The sequence below is a fragment of the Rhinolophus hipposideros genome, assembly GCF_964194185.1.
Source record: "Rhinolophus hipposideros genome assembly, chromosome: 19".
Lineage (NCBI taxonomy): Eukaryota > Metazoa > Chordata > Mammalia > Chiroptera > Rhinolophidae > Rhinolophus > Rhinolophus hipposideros.
In genome coordinates, this window is record NC_138065.1 from 30,414,232 (window position 1) to 30,429,054 (window position 14,823).

The following is a 14,823-nucleotide window of genomic DNA, read 5'->3' on the forward strand; positions in this document are numbered from 1 at the left end:
TCTCTCCCTGCACAGCCCATGAATGCCACCTCCGCCTTTGGCCCCAACCTGCGATACATCGTCAAGTGGCGGCGGAGAGAGACTCGAGAGACCTGGAACAATGTCACAGTGTGGGGCTCCCGCTATGTCGTGGGGCAGACTCCTGTCTATGTGCCCTATGAGATCCGAGTCCAGGCCGAAAATGACTTTGGGAAGGGCCCTGAGCCAGACACTATCATCGGTTACTCTGGAGAAGATTGTGAGTACCTTCCCCTGTCCCCCACCCAGAACCCTCCTGGCAGGGCTGCATAAGACCACACTCACAGACCAGGAACCTTGGGGTGGGTCATGGGACTTCCAAGAACATCCTGGCAGAACAGCCAGTTGCCAGGAAAGAGAAACCCCCTACAGTGAACCAGATAATGACAGGCTCCTGGTAACATCAGGAGCAGAAATATTAACATCTGAGCACTAGTTAGAATTACTGAACATCTTCACCTTGTCCAATACTCTCCTTTTATGGATGTGAAAACTGAGACCCTGCAAGGAAAACCCTTGCCAGTGCTACACAAGAGCAAATGTCAGGCTTGAAAATATTAGGTAGGTGCAAAAGTAATTGCGGTTTAAAAGGTTAAAAATAACTGCAACAAACACAATTACTTTTGCACCAACCTAGTAGAAGCCAGGCCTTTTGATCTACCTTATTGCCGGTCCTTGCTAGCACCAAGAAAGACTCAGGACTATCCATCCCAAAGAGCCATAATTAGATTCCTCTACAGGAAGCAGGGTCACAGGCCAGACTCCTCCCTAGGCTCCCCAGGGGAAGCCTTTGGAATGGGGAAGGTCTGCAGAGCCCCAGACTGGAAGCCCCCAGACCACCTGCCAGCACTCCCAGTGATGCTCTTGCCCTTGGAACTGAACATAAAAAGAGAAGTTCTTTGGAGGTTTGCGCTGGGTGAATCAACAAGGTTTTGGACATATATGTGGAAGTACGTGCCTGGCTTTCCAGATGTGGTGCCCTTTTTGTCCCCAGCACATAATCCGGTATGCTGCTGAGCAAAGAAGGAAGGTCAGTGGAGCCTGTCCTGGTCAGGGTGATCCGAACCCCAGTGGGTCTGGGTTCGATCTAAGAGATCACAGGGTGACCAAAAAGAAGGGGGAGGTGGAGAGTCACAGGGGCAATGCTGGGTCAAGACAAGGCCAGTTGTGTTCATAAAGGGAAGATGGGAAGAAGTGAGGGTTGGGCCCTGTGCCCTACTTTCCTGGAGTGGTTATGGATTGGACCTACTTGGGAGATCAGCAGAGGGGGGTCACTCTGTCCATCCCACTCCTCATCTGCATGGTGGCAGACGCCTCTGGACAGCAGACCAGTGGGAGCTGCTGGACGGTAAGTATGGAATGGGCAGCATCTGGTCATGAACTTCACAACTGCCCCGCAGTTCCTATTGCATCTGTCTGCCCTGTGCTCTGATGGAGCGGAGGGGATGGGGCAGAACTGCTTCTGCAGCAGAGTGGGAAAAATGGGTATAAGAATCTGTTATAGGGGAGGGAATGGCCCTCCCTTTCCAGGTAGTCATGGAGAGGGCATCTGCAGTCTGTGGATAGTGTTTGCTACAGGGTCTCGACAGGAAACAAATGCCATTCAAAGGAAACTGTTTCTAATGTGAGGACAGGGTGAGAAAACAGCAAGGCAGGGTAAGTCACCAGGAGGCCAGCCACAGCAGGACACCATTATATCACTCTAGCCTTGAAGGGGCAGGGGACAGGTGAGTCACCACAGCCAGTGGGGGACACCCTCAGGAGCCATGGCCTTGAGTAGAAGAACGCAATTTTGTTAATCCTCAGCCCCACAAAGAGGCAGCTGAGGAATCGATACCCCCCTATTCTATTGAGTGGGATCGATACCCCCCTATTGTACTGAGTGGGAATAGATACCCCCCTATTCTACTGAGTGGGAATAGATACCCACCTATTCTATTGAGTGGGAATAGATACCCCCTTATTCTACTGAGTGGGAATAGACACCCACTCTCTCTACTCCTGCCCAAGGATCTCCTGTTGGTGCCTCCTATTGGGCAAACCCATCCGGAAACCTGAAAACAAGGGAGCCCAGCTGATACAGTCCAGAAAGGGCAGCCTCCCGGGACATGAAACAGGGTGGGGAAGGGTGGAGAGTGGAGTGGAGGGGTAAGCAGACTACCCTGCTCATGAGGGTAGCAAGTTATTGCCTTATAAATGCGTAGACAGATCCCTCCCACCTGGAGTGCCGCCCTGTTGTCCTGAGCCTTCCCACACCACTCCAAGTACAATCTGATGGAGGAGACATAGCCCCTGCCCTCATGGAGTATCCAGGGTCCAGAGTGGGGTGGAGGTACGGGCGGCAGAGAATAAGTCGAGGCGAACCTGGGGTCGGGGGGCCGGCCCTCCCAACATAACCCGCTCTCTGTCCCAACACATTGCAGATCCCAGGGCTGCACCCACTGACGTTAAAATCCGAGTCGTGAACAGCACAGCCATCAGCCTTCAGTGGAACCGCGTCTACTCCGACACGGTCCAGGGCCAGCTCAGAGAGTACCGAGTGAGAAAGCCAGCTCCCGGCCCCGCCTAACCACCCAGCTCACTAACCAGGGCAAGGCAGTAGCAAAGGCAGGCCATGAGATGTCTGGAAGGAGCCTTAGGAGTAGCTGTTGAATTCCAGAATTGATTCAAGAAGATGATGTCTAGGTTTGGCTGCCCAGAATTGTATTCAAAAAATATACGCACACCCATACACACCCAGCTGTGTTCTGCAGCAGAGATGCTGAGAGATTCTGCTCGGCAGAAAACCATGAAGGCTGGGGGTGGGTTTGGGTGGACGTTGCAGAGCACACCAGGCATATAATGCATGTGTGAGTGGATGGGTACATGGTACTTCAGAAGTTCTGTTGAAGCACCACTGAGCTATACTTTGCCCGCTCCTACTGGCCCGCGCTGGGCTGCTTGCCTCACCCAGTTTTATTTTGTGAAGCCCCAACTAAAAGGTGGAGCCACTAAAAGGGTACAGAGGCCTTCCCTCTTGTCACAGCCAGCTGTGGGTTATCCAGCAGATGGATTGTCCAGGCATTGGCCTCTCTTGGTCTTCTGCCTGTGCGCAGTTTCTACTCAGTTTGCTCTCCTCTGAAAGGGTGAGCTGAGGAGGGGAAGGGCAGAGAAAACCCAGGGTATGCAAGGCTCTCCCTATGAGTAGCTCTGTTTAAAAGTTGCCTGGGAAGTGAGAGAGGCTCTAGCCATGGGATAACACAGGTTCTGCAACCCCAGAGGTCCCCGAGAGTTGGCTGATGGATAACTAGGGCAGAATGAAGGGGGTCAGTCTCTTCTTGGAAAATGGATTTGGTAAGCGGGGGAGGCAGGCAAGATGATGTACACACTTGAATGAGCTCTTCTCTAACACTTGGCTTGCACCCTTAACCTACTTACCTGGAGATGTTTCTGGCTAAAAGGTCCCACTGGGTCCTCCTCTTAAGTCTGGACTTCCTCCTCACTTTGTCATTTGAGGTCTGGGTGACGCTGGTGTGGCAGCCTGACCTGGAGCTTCTTACCCACTGCTAATCAGACTTTGTGTCACAAACTCTCTCAACTGCACCTGTGACACTACCACCTTCCATAGGCCATCCAATTCATCCAAGCTCTTGCCACCATCTCAGTGACTTGGACATGTATGTGTCCCATTCTAAAGGTCTTCAAACAATATTAAAAGAAACCATTTGACTTCAAAGGATTATATCAACCCTTTCTCATATTCAGACTTCTGGGGGTAACCCACTACTTTTCAGCTCCTGTCTGCCGCCAATCTTAAACTATACCAATCTAACTCAAGGGGTCGGGTCTTTGAGCATAGGACAGAGCTTTCCATGCCTGGACCCTTGGCTCATATTTGTGGTCTTGGCCCAGACTCCCTGAGCAACCTATTTCCCAGCATGGAAATAAGGTTCATGACGGAGCAGCTCAGCTGTAAGTCTGGCCAGCTTGCCTATTCTCGACAGAGGTGACACGGCTCAGAAAATGATTGAAGCCTAAAACCCTATTGCTTGTTTGATATCAGTTCATACTCACTAGTGGCTGATGAATGGGGACTGTAAGGCCATTCCCCCAGCCCTGCGTGGGACTGATGAGTTCATTTGGGATTTGGAGCATGTGGCAAGCGAAGGGAAGACTGGTCACTACCACCACCACTAACAACTAACCCGGCTGTGCCTGACTGTCCCCTCACCGGCCTGCCTCTGTCCTGAAGGCCTACTACTGGAGGGAGAGCAGTTTACTGAAGAACCTGTGGGTGTCTCAGAAGAGGCAGCAAGCCAGCTTCCCTGGTGACCGCCTCCGGGGCGTGGTGTCCCGCCTCTTTCCCTACAGTAACTACAAACTGGAGATGGTTGTGGTCAATGGGAGAGGCGATGGGCCTCGCAGTGAAACCAAGGAGTTCACCACCCCAGAAGGAGGTAGGTCTGACCTGCAGCTCTTCCGGGTGGGGCAGGACCAGGGTAGGCGTCCAGGTGGGCCTGGAGCAGCTGCAGTGTGGCTTGGCATGGACAGCACACGAGGACCTCTGCATCACCTCGAATTGTGACCTGTGAGCTGAGCAGCTCCCACCATTCCCACAGAGCACTCCGTCACCTGGGCGGCCTGCCCTGACAGGAGACTGTACATCACTAGAAGACCTGAGTGGTCTGATGGCATTGTATGCAGGCTGACCCCCAGGGCACTGCGAGAGCCTCCTGAGGCTGAAGCACAGTCACCTTGACCACCTAGAGGAATCTAGTCTGTTTACCAGCACCAAGGACCTACAGAGCTCTCACCATTGCGGTCAAGAAGCTTTCGCTGAACTTGCCGGCCGTGGGCACAGTGGCCCTGCAGAGGGACACCTGCCTTCTGCACATTCACAGGCCCTGGTCCTGGGAGGCAGACACCGGCAAAGTCCCAGGTCATCTCCTCTTCTCTCTTAGACAGCTTGGCACTTGCTTTGCCCACTTCTGTTTCTCCTCCCTCCCTTCTCAACTGTTATTTTCCCCATTTTTCTTCTCCTCTCTCCTCTCCTCTCCTCTGTTCTTCCCTCTTGTTTTCTTTATTCCTGTCTTTCCCTCCCCTTTGTTTTGGTTTTCATCATCAGCCTCTCGCCATCGCTCCCACTCCTCATACCCTGTGCACATGCTCCATCTTGGCTTTCTTTCTCCTCCCCCTGAACCCAGCATCCTCAGCTCAGAGGCCTGGGCCTGCTGCCTCAGCCTGATGGTGAGAATCCTTGTCTGAGGATCGGGAGCTGCAGCCTCTGTAGGAAACAGTTGGTTCCCTGCCTGGGACTGGCTCTGCCCCACTTGGAGGTGACTTTGCAGGGTCAGAGCCTAACGTGCTGAATCCAGGGTAGTTCCTAAAGGAACACTTGATTTATTTCTTCCATTTAAACAGCCTGAGCCAATCTTGTCCTGAACTGGGGGAAACGCCATCCAGGATGGGCGATGGGCTCTGGCTTAGCAGCAGTCCAGCATGGTGATTGCCCGAGGTGAATGCCTTCATACTTGTGCTTTGTTTTTTGTGTTTTCCTCAACCTGCCCACTCCCCTCCTCTCCTCCTCCTCTCCCCACTCTCTCCTCCTTCCCCAAGTACCCAGTGCCCCCAGGCGTTTCCGAGTCCGGCAGCCCAACCTGGAGATAATCAACCTGGAATGGGACCATCCGGAACACCCCAATGGAATCCTGATTGGATATTCTCTCAGATACGTGGCCTGTACGTTCTGCCCTACTTTCTCTTAGATAATCTGGGAATCAGAAACCCCATTCTCACTGCTTTTCCTAAGGAACCAAGGTAGATAGCCTGTGGTGCAGAGGGCATTGTGAGGGATGGAGGGGCGAAGGGAAAAGTTCCCCACAGGATTGTGAGACCCAGTCCCTGCCCTCCTGACACAGCTACTCCTGCAGGGAGCTTCTGGTTGGTAGGGTAAGACAGAGGGCACTCCTGGCCTAATAAGGAATTTCGCACCCACCCTCAGAGATCTTATAGTCTCCAACACCTACAAGTCTAGGAGAGAGAGTTCCTTACCTGACAGAACATCCATCAGATGAGATAAACAGTACCTGCACAGGACTCCACACAACACTCGGGGACAACAAGGTGTCATTTGTGGTAAGGCAGCTAGCTGTATGTAGAGCTGCCAAGAACTTGGAGTGACCCAGTCAGGAGCCTGGGACCTCACCTTAGGCGCTCAGCGTCACCATGCAGGGACAGGTGTGTCATTACATTTGAAACACAAGCCTTCTAAAGTAGGTGATGTTGTACTTCATTGGGAAGCTCAAGGGGCTGGGCGTCGTGCTAACAATTTTAATACCAACTGTGTGCTTGTATGCTGTTCCATGTTGATCTCTGGAACGGACCTCCCCCCTTTGAAGTACATTGAATAGGCCTTTTACAAAGGAGGCACTAACCAACAAAAACTCGAGTGGGTTTGCCCTAGTTCTGTTTGAAAGGAAGAAAGGAACTCAAAAGTTTTGTCCTTGTTGAAAAGGCTTGAGGATTATAAATTGAGTCTTTCAAAATTAGCTTCATAACTTTGCAGTGAGCTAAAGATAACAGTATCGGTGAGACAGTATTAACTCTGATGGTAGGGAAGGAGTTCTTGCCCACCACTCCACCTTTAAGCCAAGTCTCCCGTCCCCCAAGTCTTCAAGTACATGGGACAGTTTCCACTGCATCCCTTTCCAGCAAGAAGGCTTGCTCTTTCCAGCTGCAGATTATATAACCCATCATGGTCAACGTTGCTAAAGTTTATTTCCACTTACCTGTCTCTCCCCAGTTAATGGAACCAAAGTAGGAAAGCAGATAGTGGAGAACTTCTCTCCCAATCAGACCAAGTTCACGGTGCAAAGAGCAGATCCTGTGTCGCGCTACCGCTTCACCCTGAGTGCCAGGACGCAGGTGGGCTCTGGGGACGCTGTCACGGAGGAGTCGCCAGCACCCCCTAATGAAGGTAGGTGCATTGCAGCAGCGTCAGGGGTGACAGGTCCCAGCTAATTCAGATGTCCAGGGAAACACTCTGAGCTGGCCTCTGGCTGCCCAGCCTCCTGGCATGGAGAGGAAATGAGGCTGCAGGTCCTCCAGCCCTGGCGGCAGACAGCCCTTCTTGCACACTGACAGGTGGATACTGGCAATGTATCTGGATAACCCAGTTCTCCTTAGACTGTTGCCATCAGATTTGGGTCCCTCTTTGACTTGACTTGCTCCGCTACTTAACGTCTGTCATCCTTCTTTCTGGTGGGGGAAAAGAAAGAGAGCATGAGTCCAGAGTGGAGATGAGGTGAGGGAAAGCATGTTGTAAGTAAATATGCTAATGAACTTCAAAGAATAGTGAAAGTGCTCACCTACTGAGGGAGGCTTTCCCAAGGGCACGTGGGGTCAAGGAAGGAGGGGAAACAGCCTTAATTGAAGCCACTTGCCCAGATCATGAGTAGACGTAGTCCCTCCTTGCAGCCTGAATTAGGTAAGTTGTCGGGTTGTTGAGAGGAAAGGGCGTGGGAAATAGCCATTTGCCAAACCAGCTTCACAAAGAGCAAATGGATTCGTTTTCTGGGTCCTGGAATCTGCCAGCTGCGTAGCACTCCCCACAGGAGCTGCACCTGCATGAGAACTCCACTAGAGGGCACCGGGCCCACCTGCATTCTGGCTTCCAGAAACCTTGGGTTCAAGACTATAGAAGCGTTGGTTTGGGCAGCTCCCCTGTGAAAGGGGAGAGACCCTGCTCCTCTCCAGAGGTACAGTGGTCTATTCAACAACCATTTCTTGAACACCCACAATGGAAGGTGCCAGACACTGCCAAAAGACAAGGGAAACATAGGTAATAAGCTCACACAGTCTAGAAAGGGAGACATCCACAAGAATATCTAGTTGCAATTTAACTAGATGAAGAATGTTTAGATGAGGAAGGTGCTGTCGTTGTGCAGAGGAGGGGATTGATTCTGCAAGGGAAGTCTTCAAAGAAGAGGGGATGTAAGTAGGGATCCTTGAAGCTGACAGCAGGGTATTGCGGGGAGTGCTTTCCCCAGAAGCCTGAGGGTCAGCGGCCTGACCCTGGCCTGGATCAGAACTGCTGAGCACTCTTATCCCCAACCCAGGGCAGCAGCAGTGCTCCCTTCTCTGGGGCTGCCAGGCCCTGCTGCCTTTGCGGCCTTACCCCGGCTCCCAATTCAGCTTCGTAAGCAGCCCTGCATCTCTCCCCAGCCCCCACCTCCTTGGCCCACACACCAGCACTGAGGCAAGGGGGAGAGGGGACCGGCAGAAACTGGAGAAAGGCTGACAGTCCTTTCTGCCTCCATCTCTAGTCGTGTAAACCAGGAGTGAGCCACACAATAAGCTCTCCTCCTAGTTTGCCCTTCCCAATCCATTGGGTAGTTTATTAGGGCTGGGGGACTTTGGGTAAGTGCCTGATATATATGCCTATTACCAAGGGCCTACAAAACCGGGGATGATGCACTTTCTTGATTACTTAGCTCTATAAGGAGATACATAAAGAGAACCTCTTTTCCCACCCCAATGTAGAACATCAGATAAACAAAGCCCCATTGTCCAGCCCCAGTGACCACCACAGGGGAAGTTCTGCAGCCCTGGGTGGAAAGAGGACAAAGACTTTCTTCTCAACTTAGGGATTTGCAGCAAATTCAGGAATTCCTTTTAGGGCTCAATCCACAGTTGGGTTTTTTTGTTTTGTTTTGTTTCGTTTTGTTTTAATAAATTTTACTGGGGAATATTGGGGAACAGTGTGTTTCTCCAGGGCCCATCAGCTCCAAGTCGTTGTCCTGCAATCTAGTGGAGGGCGCAGCTCAGCTCCAAGTCCAGTCGCCGTTTTTCAATCTTTAGTTGCAGGGGGTGCAGCCCACCATCCCACATGGGAATTAAACCGACAAACTTGTTGAGAGGTCACGTTTCAACCAACTGAGCCTTCCGGCCGCCCCTCTGGCAGCTCAGCGGCAGCTCGTTGTCTTCAGTCTATTGTGGAGGGTGCAGCACACTGGCCCATGTGGGAATCGAACCGGCAACCCTGTTGTTCAGAGCTCACGCTCTAGCCAACTGAGCCATCCGGCTGCCCCCACAGTTGGGTTTCTTATATTATAAAATACAACTGGTGGGAAAGAACCGTGGCAGCAGAACAGGATAAGGACCTCAGGGCTTGTCTGTCACAGCTCCCGAGCCTTCCAAGGCTGAGATAGTGTGGGGAGGGTTTAGCTAGATACGCTCTCATCTCTCTCATCCACCCCAGCACTATCCAACATCTTCCCCCAAAGATACAGTCATTCTTTTGACTGGGGTTGGTGTCTTCCTACACTACACACACCTTATGCCCTCAATTCCTGGCATAATGGAGGGTCACCCAGCCTGCTTCATAAAGGTCAGCCCAGCCAGGGCAGGACATGCTCTTGGAGGAAAGACCTAGGAACATATAGCACTTTCAGTGGATTGGGTCTGCTGCCACCTCAGACGTTAGACCTTGAGTAGAGGTAGAATCAGAGAGTGTTTTAAAGGTCACTAAGACCCATGTGGAAAGTTTTCTGTAGAAACAAATCAAACCCCAATGGAATTGATCAGGAGCCCCGAACACCAGCTGGCATCCACAGGGCAGTGACAAGCACCTGGCCTCACCGTCTGGGTCAGGTTTGAGCCAGAACTTTCTCTGCTTACTTGTCCTGTGGTTTCACCTGTGTTCTGTTTTCTCTTCCCTTTCTCATTCTTTCTCCCTCTCTCTGGCCATCTTGGGCGCTGTGTTCTGAAGCTACTCCAACCGCAGGTACCGTACCAGCAGCGGAGGTAATGGGCAGGGCATGGGATGATGCAGGTGGAGCCCAACCACGGTGGAGAAGGAGGGACTTGGGATGAAAGCATGCTCCAGACTCACGCTTTCAGTGGTGGGGACCCCAGACTGTCAAGGAAGATGTGTGCAGAGGATGGGACCAGAATCAAACACATTCTTCTCCCTTCACTTACTGTTTGCCCTCATCTGAGAAGGAGAATGGCTTAGAAGGGTCCCCACACACATGGGCTCCAGACCTGTTCTCTAGAGCTGCAGCTTTCTCTGAAGCTAACTGATTACTTCCTTGAACGACCTGGGCCCTTGCCTAGGCTTGACATCTCAGAGCACAGAGACAGGATCTGTAGCCTTTGGGTGACCAGCTGGGCCCTGAGACAGCATGCTGTACCTTGAGTGGGCACAGCTGGCTCCTGTCTCCTGGTCAGGCTGCCGTCTCCTGAAAGGGTGACCTGTGGGTGAGCACGCTATGCATGCTGGCCTTGCATGCTGCATGGGGGCCCGACACCAGTTCTGCCATCTACCATGGGTTCTGGTCAGTGAGAGTGAGTGAGCACGTCCTTGGGTAGGGTCAGGTGCTCCACGACCTGGAGCCTCAGTGGGTGCCGTCTAAAGGGTGCTCTCTAAAGGGGGGTTGATTGTCCCCCCTTTAGAGACTCAGATTCTGTCTTTAGCGTTAAGAACAGTTTCTAGTCTCGGGCCTGGGAGGTTGATACACAGAAGTGAAGAGGTGGGCAGGCAGGTCCCAGCGTAGAGGACAAGCTGCTAACCCAGTTCCTCCTCTCCAGTCCTCATGTGTGCACTGGAGGAGCATCAAAGAGCACTTCACCTCAAGCCAGACACACTAGACAGGGGACCCCAGGGTTCCTTCCCCTGGCAGAGCAAAGGCTCTGGGGCAGGGTTCCCCAGGGCCTCCTTAGGCTCTAGACAGTGGGAAGAACCGAGAGCCACATGAGGAATCTGAGGGTTGGCTCATGAAGAGGATGCCAGCTTGCCTGATTTGACTTCCGGCTCACCTTCACTCATTTACCCCCCTCCCCATTTTAGGTTGGTTATATTTCTGTTGCACACTCTGCTTCCTTCAATTTGTGTTTGTTTTGTCAGCCAAATCTGTCATTCTCCTGTCCTCCCTGAGTTCTCTCCACCCCCCACCCCTCAGTAACCCAGGCTGATGGGGGCCCAGTGCCGGCCACAGGGGCTGAACATCTCTGCTGGGATACGAGGTAGATTGTCCTCGGCCCAGGGGCGGGGGAGAAAGTCATCCTTGCACTCCGCGGGTTGTTGCCCTGACTTCCTGGTTCAAGTTTGAAGAAGGATCTCTTCTGGAACTTATAGGAGGTGCTAAGGGGAGCCTGCTCAGGCTTAGTGAAGATAGAACGGGAGACACAGGGAGGTCACCAGGGGAATCAGCTAGAAACTCACTGGTCAAGCAGCTCCCAGTCTACCTCCCCCATTCTGGTACCCCAGGACCCAGGGCATCTGGTTCTGGTGGCAGGGAGTCTGCCTTGCTCAGTGGGCATCCATGCCAGTCTGCACTACCCCTCATGAGTGGCAGATGCAAGGGAGATGCATGTAATTCCAAACACTCCACTTCGTACTTCCCGTCTAGAAAAGATCCAAGCTCATCGTGGTATGCAGAATGAGCGCAGGGCCTCTGTCCATCAGTCAAATGTGTTTCCTGGACTCGCCTTCCACGGGATGTGGTACTAGAGGCACATAGCACTTCTTCATAATGAGATGTGCTGAGAACATCAGCTGTTCTCAGATTTAAATGCATAAGAACCTCCTGCAGGCGGCAGGTGATGGAGCCCAGCTTCTACATTTTTGCTGTGGACCTGGCATCGGGCCCACTGCTTTCTTCCCTCTCATCCTCCCCAAACCTGGACGTTTTTTCCCCAGACCAATCTGTTTGTATGTCACCTGGTGAAAATGATCCCTGTCGTGCACCCATACATGCTGTCTCTTAGGACTGCTGCCCATCTGTCCTGGCCATCTGTGATTTGGCCAGGGTGGTCCGTGCACCGCGTGGGCATTTTTGGACTGAACCTTCCACCTGGAAATGTCTGGAAACTGCTATCCTTTTGATCTGAGCTGATCTTTGACTCAGCTCAGATCTGTAAATGTTTGATAGGCAGCTCCATGGCAGGTTCTGGGCTCAGAAAGATGAATAAGAGATGTGTCTGTCAGCTCTTCTCAGTTTTCTCCATCTCCTCTGTGGTGTTCCTGCAACTCTGGTGGAAAGCCTTTGGCTGTGGCCAAGGTGCCTTCCAGTGTGCATTTAGCTACGCATTAGGTAGTCACTGCCTTCAGTGGTTCTCCAGCCGTTTAGTTCCTGTTGTGGCTGGCGGTGATATCCTAGCCACGTGTCTGTCCAGCCTGCGGACTGTAAGCCCTACTATAAGCCCTACTTCCCGGCCTTATTCCCCTTCTGTCCTCTACCCCAACCCAGCCCCAGCTACAACCCATGGACAAAATAGCCTTTCAAGGTTCCGTCCAGCAGCACACAGCACTTGTGTCCATGGCCCATGTGTGTCATGGCCCCAGTTGCTGCCAGGGTCATGGCCTGGGAGAGAGCTGACCTTTGCCTGGTGGGTCTCTCAAGGTTTTCCATGTGTGTGTCTGTGTGTCTTGGTAGGTGGGTGAGATAGATGAATTCCCTGTGCTGAGCTTTTATAGCACTGAGCCTTCCAGGCCTGGGGCCACCTTGGACTGAATACATCCCTGAGTAATGACTATGAGAGAGAGATTGTCCCTTCCACATATGCCCCTACATCTTCCTGATGTCTGTGAGTTGAGTGCGGCCTGGGGAATATAGCACTGTCTGCTTTGACCTTGCCCAGGAATCTCTGGAATGTGTGGGGCAGAGTCAGCTGCCTGGTGTGACTTCTGTGGTTGGCACTCTCAATCGGGGCTCAATAATGCCTCTGATCTTACAACTAGAAATGCAGCAGGGATCCCAGGAACAATCCCTCCTCTGTGGGGGACTTGGAATATTGGAGGCAGAGGAGAATGAAGAGCTTTTGTTGGTCAGACTCTTATTGAGAAGGCTCGGGATCTCTTAATTCTCCCCTTAGAAAAACTCTCTGGCAATTTTCTCTCTGGCTCCCTCCATGCCCTGGCCCCCTTCTGGTGGATGGGGATATTTTTTTCTTGAACTTCTGCAGATTTGAGATAAGGCGGGATGGCACTATTCCTTGGGAGTTAGAGTTACCTACTTAGGTTTTAACATTCCTACCTACTGCCCCATTAGCATTAACATTAGCAAGTAGACCGTGATCAGATCACAGGAGGTAGAGCGCAAGGAGGAGAGGCAGCTCTGTCTCTCTGATTTGCCCCGTCATTCTTCTATACCCTCAAGCTTTAGGAGCATTAGAACTAAAGAGGAATAGAGCAGCCCTCTGTTAGCTTCCATGACCCTTCATAGAAGGAAAGAGATCTTATGGAAACGTCATCACATACATAGACTAAGGGCTGACCTACGTGGAAGGCTAGCTTTGGATGGAAAATGAGGATGTAAGAGTTAGCACAGATGTGAATCCCTCTAAAGATTTATGAAAAAAAAAAAAAGCTGCGCATGTGCTTCACTCTCATCCTGGGATTCCTACGTCTACTGTGGGCCGGGAAGATGCCTAGGCCACGTCATGATTCCATTAGTGCCCTTTCCCCCCATGCTAGTGCAAAGGGAATGGACTTGGAGTGCCTGGACCCCAAGAGAAAGGCAGTTACTGCAATCCAGGGTGGATTGGGGCAATTTCAGGAAAAACCATCACTGCGCAGAAGAGAAGGGAGGAGAGGAAGTGGAGGGAACAAGAGCTGAGTGATGGGGGGCAAGGGGAGAACCAGCCGTGGAGGTGGGACAGGCAAACCATGTTGCAGGCTCCCCAAATTGGGGATTGTTCTCTTTCTGTCCTTGTGTTTGGGTAGCATTAGAACTCAAGCAGACGTGAGAAAGGGTAATTTGGGGGTGAATGGGTGGGAATGGCAGGCTTCCCAGCGCTCTGGTAAGATGGGGCACGGCCGCCTGCCTACCTCCAATGTGGGGCTCCAGGGCTGGACCCAAGTGGCACTGCTTGACTTCTGTCTGGGTGGCACTTGGCCTGGGAGCCCATGTCGCCATCCCTGGGTCTGAGCAGTTTGGTCCATGTCGCTTCCCACTCTCACCCTTGGCTGGGCGCATGCTGGGTGCTTTGAGCCACACAGACCATGAGAAGAAAATGAAACACATGCAGGGCTTCATTCTCTTCCTGTCCCATGGTTGTCCTTTCACTGTGATCCGTCTGACCCAGTCCATCATGCTTGGGGAGGCTGCTGATTTCTAAGCTCCATCTTGTCACCAGGCTGCCTGCCTTGCACGTGGGGCCGTGTGTCCAGGCTGGGGACAGCCAAACCAAGCAGACTCGGCTGTTTTACATTTCCCTCTCAGCTTCTCCCACGTTGCCCCCGACTACGGTGGGTGCGGCGGGCACTGTGAGCAGTACTGATGCCAGCACCGTCGCCACCACCACCACCGTCGCCACAACTACTGCAACCACTGTCGCCACCACCATGGAGAGTCCTCCCACCACCAGGACTAAGACACACGAATCTGGTACTGCCCACTGTCCATGCCCCCACCCCTGCACCAGCACGCTTCCCAGACAGGAGGGGCCTGGGATGCTGGTGACCACCGCCTCCCTGTGTTTCTCCTCGGGAGACACAGGACTGGATTCTCAGTCTGGTAGCCTAGCGGCACAGAGCGACCCCAGCCCCACTCATGGACTGTATATACCATCCAGCTCGTCCTAGCCGTAGCTCTCTGTCCTTCAGCAGAGGGCCGGCACCTCAGGCGGGACTCCCAGTAGGGCTGCCTCCGACTACCCAAGCCGTCAGCTCGGGATTGAACATTCTGGCAGGGAGAGTGTGTGGGGAAGGAAAGGGGCCTGACGCTGGACAACCATCCTGAGAAGGCTCCCTGACCCAGCCATGTCTCATCCAGCCTTGCAGCACAGAGGGCTGAGGCATGCAGAGTGGCTGGCCATGCCAGG

At 52.7% G+C, this 14,823-nt stretch overlaps 1 protein-coding gene across 24 annotated transcripts in view; it reads left to right on the plus strand.

The window, feature by feature from the left end:
- The window catches only part of NFASC (neurofascin), a gene marked incomplete at its 3' end in the record, with an annotated part of 189,908 nt that overhangs the window by 149,972 nt on the left and 25,113 nt on the right, over positions 1 to 14,823 (plus strand). For 12 of the 24 annotated variants that reach the window (XR_013991716.1, XM_081025939.1, XM_081025960.1 and 9 more), the window contains 7 exons: positions 16 to 238; positions 2,442 to 2,557; positions 4,250 to 4,454; positions 5,614 to 5,736; positions 6,800 to 6,973; positions 9,767 to 9,781; positions 14,223 to 14,387. Coding sequence is in view for 23 of the 24 variants with exons in the window: in XM_081025939.1 (XP_080882065.1) it covers positions 16 to 238; positions 2,442 to 2,557; positions 4,250 to 4,454; positions 5,614 to 5,736; positions 6,800 to 6,973; positions 9,767 to 9,781; positions 14,223 to 14,387 (1,021 nt within the window). The remainder of the gene's footprint in view (positions 1 to 15; positions 239 to 2,441; positions 2,558 to 4,249; positions 4,455 to 5,613; positions 5,737 to 6,799; positions 6,974 to 9,766; positions 9,782 to 14,222; positions 14,388 to 14,823) is intronic. The other 12 variants (XM_081025943.1, XM_081025945.1, XM_081025947.1 and 9 more) reach the window with 4 other exon arrangements.